This window comes from Triticum urartu, chromosome 3 (assembly GCF_003073215.2).
Source record: "Triticum urartu cultivar G1812 chromosome 3, Tu2.1, whole genome shotgun sequence".
Classification (NCBI taxonomy): Eukaryota; Viridiplantae; Streptophyta; class Magnoliopsida; order Poales; family Poaceae; genus Triticum; species Triticum urartu.
Genome location: NC_053024.1, coordinates 646,916,280 through 646,925,943, shown reverse-complemented (window position 1 = coordinate 646,925,943; position 9,664 = coordinate 646,916,280). Strand labels below are relative to the sequence as shown.

The following is a 9,664-nucleotide window of genomic DNA, read 5'->3' as shown; positions in this document are numbered from 1 at the left end:
GCGTGAGTCCATATTGTTTGTTTGTACGAATACTTTGTACTCTGATCGCTGGTTTCGTCATCGTTGTAATCTCTACTCCTAATGTCTCAGTTGGTAGGTCGCGTTCCAGGTTTTATTTTCGTCCCACCTCATCCGGTTTTTTTTGGTACTTCTTTGGTACTTCCTCCCACCTTCCTCTCAGCCGCGAAAAACCAAGGAAAACCCCGCGATCGAGTCCCGCACACGCCCAACCTCCCGTCTCATGCTAAGTCGCATAGAACCAAAAAAAACCTCAAGCCGAGTCCCCGCCCGCCCCCACGCACTCTAGGCCCTAACATCCCGTCGCACCAAGACAGACGAACCAAAAAAATCTACGAATAGTCCGCCGGTTATTTTTCGCTGGTTTTTATTTCGCCTCACCACTTTCGTTGGTTTTATTTCGTCTCCCTCACACCTGTCTTTTCACTTCACCACCCACATAAACCCATCAGTTTAGTTATCATAAAAAAATCGCAATCAATCAAGTATTGATGATCAGATTAGTTACCATATAAAAAATAAATCGCAATCAATCAAGTATTGATGGGATATTTTCTTATATTGATGTGATTTCCCCTTTTTTATCATCAATTGTCTCTACTGCCTAAAAAATGCGTAACTTTTCTTTTCGCTTCACCACCCACATAAACCCATCAGATTAGTTACCATATAAAAAATAAATCACAATCAATCAAGTATTGATGATTGGATTAGTTACTGTATAAAAAATAAATCGCAATCAATCAAGTATTGATGGGATATTTCCTTATATTGATGTGATTTTCCTTTTCTTATCATCAATCATCTTTACTGACTAAAAAAATGCGTAGCTTTCCTTTTCGCTTCACCACCCACATAAACCCATCAGATTAGTTACCATATAAAAAATAAATCACAATCAATCAAGTATTGATGATTGGATTAGTTACTGTATAAAAAATAAATCGCAATCAATCAAGTATTGATGGGATATTTCCTTATATTGATGTGATTTTCCTTTTCTTATCATCAATCATCTTTACTGACTAAAAAAATGCGTAGCTTTCCTTTTCGCTTCACCACCCACATAAACCCATCAGATTAGTTACCATATAAAAAATAAATCACAATCAATCAAGTATTGATGATCAGATTAGTTACCATATAAAAAAATAAATCGCAATCAATCAAGTATTGATGGGATATTTTCTTATATTGATGTGATTTTGCGTAGCTTTCCTTTTCCTGTCAACCGACCGCGTCCCGTCTCCCTACATCCGCACTCGTTGCTCTGCCTCCCGCACGAAAAAAACCCTCTCGTTTGACCTCCCCCAAACCCCGCATGATGGAAAAACCCAGCCGCCTGCTTCCCATCCTCTCGACCGCTCCATACGTCCAGATCGCGACCCCATCCCCATCCTCCTCTCACGTCACGGCGGCCGATGGACTACCGCCACCACCCCCCTACTCTCTCGCTGCCGCCGTCCTCCCGCTCGCTCGCCGCCGCCGTCGCCACCAATCCCGGCGAAGGCGCCGTTGCTGCTATGTCGCCTCCTTTCCCCATCCAAGCCTGACCATGGCAACGGCGCCCTCTCATGTGTCCCGCGGTGAGGTTTGGGGAGGCGCGACCACAATCTCTACTCCTAATGTCTCAGTTGGTAGGTCACGTTCCAGGTTTTATTTTCGTCCCACCTCACCAGGTCTTTTTTGGTACTTCTTTGGTACTTCCTCCCACCTCCCTCTCAGCCGCGAAAAACCAAGGAAAACCCCGCGATGGAGTCCCGCACACGCCCAACCTCCCGTCTCATGCTAAGCCGCATAGAACCAAAAAAAAACCTCAAGCCGAGTCCCCCGCCCGCCCCACGCACTCCAGGCCCTAACATCCCGTCGCACCAAGACAGACGAACCAAAAAAATCTACGAATAGTCCGCCGGTTATTTTTCGCTGGTTTTTATTTCGCCTCACCACTTTCGTTGGTTTTATTTCGCTGGTTTTATTTCGTCTCCCTCACACCTGTCTTTTCGCTTCACCACCCACATAAACCCATCAGATTAGTTACCATAAAAAAATCGCAATCAATCAAGTATTGATGATCAGATTAGTTACCATATAAAAAATAAATCGCAATCAATCAAGTATTGATGGGATATCTCCTTATATTGATGTGATTTCCCCTTTTTTTTATCATCAATCGTCTCTACTGCCTAAAAAATGCGTAGCTTTCCTTTTCGCTTCACCACCCACATAAACCCATCAGATTAGTTACCATATAAAAAATAAATCGCAATCAATCAAGTATTGATGATCGGATTAGTTACCGTATAAAAAATAAATCGCAATCAATCAAGTATTGATGGGATATTTCCTTATATTGATGTGATTTTCCCTTTCTTATCATCAATCATCTCTACTGACTAAAAAAATGCGTAGCTTTCCTTTTCGCTTCACCACCCACATAAACCCATCAGATTAGTTACCATATAAAAAATAAATCACAATCAATCAAGTATTGATGATCAGATTAGTTACCATATAAAAAATAAATCGCAATCAATCAAGTATTGATGGGATATTTTCTTATATTGATGTGATTTTGCGTAGCTTTCCTTTTCCTGCCAACCGACCGCGTCCCGTCTCCCTACATCCGCCCTCGTTGCTCTGCCTCCCGCACGAAAAAAACCCTCTCGTTTGACCTCCCCCAAACCCCGCACGATGGAAAAACCCAGCCGCCTGCTTCCCCTCCTCTCGACCGCTCCATACGTCCAGATCGCGGCCCCATCCCCATCCTCCTCTCACGTCACGGCGGCCGATGGACTGCCGCCACCACCCTCCTACTCTCTCGCTGCCGCCGTCCTCCCGCTCGCTCGCCGCCGCCGTCGCCACCAATCCCGGCGAAGGCGCCGTTGCTGCTATGTCGCCTCCTTTCCCCATCCAAGCCTGACCATGGCAACGGCGCCCTCTCATGTGTCCCGCGGTGAGGTTTGGGGAGGCGCGACCACAATCCAGTAGGGATCTCACCGCGGACCCGTCCGCTGGGATGGGTGTTGCCTCCGTTGCGAATGGGATCGAAGGGAGGGACTACTTCGTTGTCAAGGTCGGCGAGGCAGCGGCCGATTGGGAGCCTGGTTGTGAACATGGGAGTTCGTCCCCATGGAGGCGGCGGCCGTGGAGATTGGATGTGAAGCAACCCCACTTGCCGGTGGTGGAGGCTTGCCGTCCATGTGATCCTTTCTTCTCCCGGTATCCCCATTCCTTGCCTCCCATTACAAAAGTGAGCATAAATGAGAGCAGGGGCTGATTTTCATCACTTCATTTCTCATATTTTTAGTTGCTTTTTTGAGATTATACAAGATGCTCCCGATCTGTTTTGTCAAATTACTTGGATCGTCTTATGGAATTGACAGCCATCGCATTTTTCACCTCATGTTATTTCTTAATCCTTGTCCCACTAGGCATCCACTACATGTTTGGTAATGACGTGATGTTGAGGCGGCTAGGAGAAGCTCAGCAGCCAGATCAAGGGCTATCGAGATGGATCTGGGAGCCAAGCAATAGTTCTTCTGTTAAATTTTGGTTATTATCTTTTCTATTGTTACGATTGTGGGATGGTTGATTTTGACTCGGTGTAACATTTGCATTTGTTTCCCCAGCTTGTTGGCGTAGATGCGTGGCACTGCGACAACTAATCAAGAGCGAGGGCAGTGCACATCAGAGCTACGCTGAATGTAACGAGCCAACCACGAATTGGGTATGTTCACACGAGGGATGGGAGAGGAGAGGAACATTAACATTTTTCATGATTTGGATGAAAATTTCAGTTCATAGTTTCTCCGTACGTGGCAACACACTAACGGTACTCATGGGCTTAGGATGAAAGTAGCGCCAGCAGAATCAGTAGGTTGGATGGGAAGGCGGTTGTTGCCCTTGTCCCTTGGTGCTAGCCTACCGTGGTGGCCTCACTAACTTGCTCATTGCGAATACGAGTTCGTGGGGTCGCGAGTTGCTGCAGATTTGTTTTTATCACTTTTTACAATATTTATTGATGTATCCCTAACTCATCGAGTCATTTTTAGCTTTGATTTCCCATATACGCCAGCCTAAATATCCCATGGTCAGAATATTTGAATGGTTAGTGGACATTGTCCCTTTCTTTCTAATGTTTAATATTTTATATTGCCGATAGAAATAATTTTATCCGCTTGGTTTAGGAAGTGCACATAGGTAGGTCAACATATTTTGTAGCTCTTTCGGATGTAAAAGCATATGTTGCATAAGAAATTATTATCTTCCAAGCATACTCACATTTCACTAACAAATAGGGGGAGGTTCAGACTTCAGAGCAATGATAAAAAGGTTTATTCCTCACTCTTTTGTTGGAATTTTAGTTCCAAGTTAACATGATTTCTTATGCGCTTCATAAGTCATGCATCTACTTAATTAGGTGATAAGTAGGGCTATTGTGGGGTTTGTTTAAACTCCAGCATAAGGAATTCTTGTTTAAGAAAAAAGACTTTTGGCTTTTTTAATTACAAATTGATTGCAACATCGTGTTAGTATGTGATTTCTCATATCTGGTTGTAATATTTGTGAAGACGTGCATTGCACGTGCACTTGGAAGCGGGCCCGTGGCCCGCGCCGGACGGCGCCGACGCTGACTCGGGCCACCTCCTCCACGTATTCTTGGAGCTGTGGCTGGCCGATTTACATGAAATTAATTCCCTCAGTTCTGGTGGCAAATATAATACACATAATCCATATTGTTATGCACTAGCGTGTGTGTGTGAAATAGATGGATTATGGTCCCGTACCCAATAAGATGGATATGTGTGTGTGTTAGAGAGAGGGAGAGGGGGAGAGAGAGTGAGGAAGAGGGAGGGAGTGTGTGTGTGAGGATTTGATGGTAAAAAAGGTCGCCAATGTCGTAATATTGAACTCTTTAAGTTAACGTGGCCCCATTGCAACGCACGGGCGTTCTTCTAGTCCTTGTAATAATCGTATGAACGACTGTTCTTTTGTTTGAATCGAGAGAGATTTGCGTCACTACTACTAATAACCTGGAGAAAAATTTGTCAAGCCACAATAGGGAAAGCAAGGGAAATACTCCTAGTACCAAAATTTGTCAAAGCCAAAATAGGGAAAACGAGGGAACAACTACCCAAATTTATGAAGGCAAATTCTAGCAGGACGACTTTTTGGGGTTTACCAAGAGGCTGCCGCGTTACCAAAATCTCTGAACCCCATCGAATCCCCATTCCATCCGTGGCCGCCGTGCCCAAACCGCACTCCGCCGCGGGGAGGTAGATCGGCTCGGCGCGGCGCGGCGCCTATTAAAGCCGCGGCAGAGGGAGCCGCCCCCCTCGAAACGCGCCGGAGAGGATGGAGAGGAGGAAGATGGCGCAGGTCGCCACGTACGTCGCGGTGGCGCTCGCCGCGTTCCTCTTCTGGCAGTCCACGCGCAGCCCCGCCCCCACGCCGACGCCGACGCCGTCCCCGGGGGCCTCCGTGTTCCCGCGGGCGGAGTCGGCGGTGCTCCCGGACACGGCCCGCTTCTTCGCCCCGCACCTTCTCACCGCGCCGCTCCCCACCAGCTCCTTCTTCCAGAACTTCGCGCTCAACGACGGGGACCAGCCCGAGTACATCCACCCCTACCTGGTCAAGTCCGCCGCGGGGGGGCTCAAGGTGTGCTACCCCAAGAGCGTCCACTCCCCGTCCTTCCACGCCCAGGCCTTCGTCGCCGACCTCACCCTCTCCTCCCCGTCCGACGCCGACGCCGCGGCCGGGGCCGGATGGCGCCACCACATCGCCGCCTTCGACGACCTCTCCGTCACCCTCGACTTCTCCCGGTCGCTGCGCGCGTTCCTCGTCCGCGGCAGCCCCTTCGTCACCGTCTCCACCATGTGCGCCCGTTGCCCCGTCGACATCTCCATCGCCTCCGTCCACGCCTTCCTCGAGGCCGCCCCCCGCGACGACTCGCTCACCAGGTGGCGCCTCCGGATGAACAGCGGCCAGACCTTCCTCCTCTACGCCTCCGCGCCGATCCGCCTGTCCATGTCCAGCGTCACGCGGCTCGCGGCGCCCGGCTTCCTTGGCGTCATCCGCGTCGCATTCCTGCCCGACGCGGCCATGGAGGCCGTGCTCGACCGGTACAGCGGCCGCTACCCGACGGCCGGGGTGGCCGCGCTGGACCGCCCCTTCTCCGTCGACTACGCCTGGTGCACGCAGGGGTCGGGGGACCTGCTCATGCTCGCCCACCCGCTCCACCTCCGGCTGCTCTCCAAGGACAGCCGCGTCCGGGTGCTCGACGACTTCAGGTACCGCAGCATCGACGGCGACCTGGTCGGCGTCGTCGGCGACGCCTGGGCTCTGAGGACCGACCCGGTGTTCCCCACCTGGCATTCCACCCGGGGCATCAGCGAGGACGGGGTGCCCGAGATCGTGGCCGCGCTGCGCAAGGACGTGGATGAGCTCGCCTCCAGCCCCATCACGACCACCTCGTCCTACTTCTACGGCAAGGCGGTCGCCAGGGCCGCGAGGCTGGCGTTGATCGCCGAGGAGGTCGGGTGCCCCGACGTCATCCCGGCGGTGCACCGGTTCCTGAATGCCACCGTCACGCCCTGGCTGGACGGCAGCTTCGAGGGCAATGGCTTCCTGTACGATCCCAAGTGGGGCGGCCTCGTCACTCGGCAGGGGATGACGGACACCGGCGCCGACTTCGGCTTCGGGGTCTACAACGACCACCACTACCACCTGGGCTACTTCGTGTACGCCATTGCTGTGCTCGCCAAGATCGACCCGGCCTGGGGGCGCGAGTACATGCCGCAGGCCTGCTCCATGGTCGCCGATTTCATGACGCTGTCGCGAGGAGCCGGCGCGAGCTACCCGAGGCTGAGGACGTTTGATCTCTGGAAGCTGCATTCCTGGGCCGGGGGCCTGACGGAGTTCGGCGACGGGCGCAACCAGGAGAGCACCAGCGAGGCCGTCAACGCCTACTACTCCGCCGCGCTCCTCGGGCTGAGCTACGGGGACAAACACCTCGTCTCCGCCGCGGCCACGCTCACCGCGCTCGAGATGCTGGCGGCGCAGACATGGTGGCACATCCGTGAGGGCGACGCGATCTACGAGGACGACTTCACCAGCAACAACCGCCTCGTCGGCGTCGTGTGGGCCAACAAAAGGGACAGCGGCCTCTGGTTCGCGCCGCCGGAGTGGAAGGAGTGCAGGCTGGGCATCCAGCTCCTGCCGATCGTGCCCATCAGCGAGGCCCTCTTCCCGGACGCCGGCTTCGTCAAGGAGCTGGTGAGCTGGACCGCGCCGGCGTTGGCCAGGGACGGCGTCGGCGACGGGTGGAAGGGGTTCGTGTACGCCTTGGAGGGGGTCTATGACAAGGAGTCGGCGCTGGCCAAGACGAGGGCGCTGGCGTCGCACAACGACGGCAACACGCTGACCAACCTGCTGTGGTGGCTCCACAGCCGCGGCTCGCCGGGCGCCGACATTGCTGCTGTTGGTGTCGCCGGTGCGGTCGCCGTTGATGCTGCTGGTGGTACTGCTCATGGAATGCTCTTGGATATGCTCGCGGCGGAAGAATCTCTGGCTTCAGCGTGAGAGTTTTTGGTTTGTTGAGATGATGTTGCGATTCGTTCCGTGGTGCTTTGGACATCACGATCTTGACATTTTGTAGTGCTTTTTGCCTGAGTAGATCGTCAAATACCTGATGCTAGTTTAGTCTGTGTTGCCTCAAGATTGAAGTTGAAATGAACTCTTCGTTAAGGATCAGTAAACTCGTTGCTTTGTAGTACTCCAAGAGGTGCGCTTCGGTACACAACACACACACGCGTACACACACACACCAACGTATAAAGGGTAGGCGGTCATTTCACACGCCGTATTAAAATACCCGCCCGTCGGCGCCCACGCCCGCCCCGCTGCGTACGCCCAAGTGATTAAAAAAAAACTGATCGGGCGAACCCTATTTTCACGTCGCCTCAGCCGCCGCCTCTCTTGCCGCCGCCATCTCCGCAGTACCTGGCCGACGGAAAAAAAACCTACGCGTTGTGCGCTACCGGATGCCGACAACCGCCTAGGTGGGGCAGATGGCGGCGCCGTCGTCAGCTCGGCGTGCTGTTCGCCCTCGCGTTGTGTGTGACTAGACGCCGACAACCGCCTCGGTCGGGCAGACGCCTCCGTCGCCGTCAGCTCGTAGCTGTTCGCCGTCGAGTCTCCGGCGAATCCCAACACTATTCTCATGTCTGACGAAGGCAACGAGGTACGCGAGGCGCTGGCATAGTGATTTAAAAACGGATTTTAATTACGAAGATGTTATGTGATGTTTGAATGGATCTTTGATTATATATGAACGTGTATAGATTGAGGCTGAAATAGGATATGACGGCGATGATGGCGGTAGCGAGGACGGATCATTGTCATTGGATGAAGGGGAACATGACGGCGAAAATTATATGAGTTTGGATGAGTCTTACAGTGGCAATGTAAGTGGTCTGCATGTTGTCAACCATATTAAATACAAGCATCCGCGATGACAATAACATGTTTGACTTTGCACACATAGGAGGGGATGATGATAATGAGGATATGGATGTAGATGATTCATATGCTGAAAGCTGAAGTCATGTAGGTTTGGATTTATGTATTGTAGGTTATTTTAAAGTGACATGAAAAACACATCAAATCTTACATATCATATTTACAATTTGCACAGATGGGAGTGGAAGGGTACTATGAGTGGAATTTTTTGGATGATGCCAATGACGAAAACGATATCGATGCATCTTATAATGATAGCTCGAGCAAAGTAAGTAGTGGAAAGTGAATACATATGATAGTCCTTATACAACTACTTACTGACATATAAGGTTGTTTGTATTTTTTTCCAGGGAGAGGTTGGTGGCGCGTGCGAAAACGATGATGATGCTGATGGTGATGAGTGCAATTTTGACACTGGGTACGATGAATACCAGCAAGAATCACTGGACAAGCATTGGACGGTGATGTCCATGACGTTTAGGACAGACGAGGAGGCATATGATTTCTATAACGATTATGCGAAAAAGCGTGGATTCATCATTAGGAAGGACAACTTGAAATATGCAAAGGGCATCGACGCACGTAGGCGCTTGAGGAGGTTTCTGTGTTCAAGGGCTGGGAAACGACAGGCCAAGTTTTGTACCATGAAAGGGAAGAAGCGCAGGCTGAGAGCGGAGACTCGGTGCTATTGCGAGGCCCATCTAACTGTGAAGCTTGACAGAGAGCGCTCCATTTGGCATGTCAGTAGTTTCAGCGATGATCATAGTCACACTCTTGCCGGACCGGATGAAGTTATATATTTTTGATCTCATAATCAGATAAAGGAATACCAGAAGCTTGAGATCTTAGCAATGGCAGGTGCTGGGCTAAAAAAATTGGATTTATGACAACTTCGTTCGTAGGTATGGATCATATGCATGGGCTGGTTTCAGGAGGAGGAAGCTTTATAACATGTGTTATAGGAAGAAAATAAAGTTGCTAGCAAAGGGTGATGCGGACACTGCGATTGGTATCATGATGACGAGAAAGGCACGGGATCCAGACTTTTTCTTTGAGCACACTGTTGACGCAGAAGGCAAGCTGAAGAACATGTTCAGGTGTGATTCTCAGTCACCTCGGGATTACC

At 51.0% G+C, this 9,664-nt stretch overlaps 1 protein-coding gene across 1 annotated transcript; it reads left to right on the top strand.

Moving 5' to 3' along the window:
* Positions 1 to 5,091: 5,091 nt before the first annotated feature.
* On the top strand, positions 5,092 to 7,770 carry LOC125545654 (probable endo-1,3(4)-beta-glucanase ARB_01444). Its single transcript, XM_048709670.1, has one exon. The coding sequence runs from the start codon at positions 5,374 to 5,376 to the stop codon at positions 7,597 to 7,599; it is 2,226 nt and encodes a 741-aa protein (XP_048565627.1). The 5' UTR covers positions 5,092 to 5,373; the 3' UTR covers positions 7,600 to 7,770.
* The last annotated feature ends 1,894 nt before the right edge of the window (positions 7,771 to 9,664 follow it).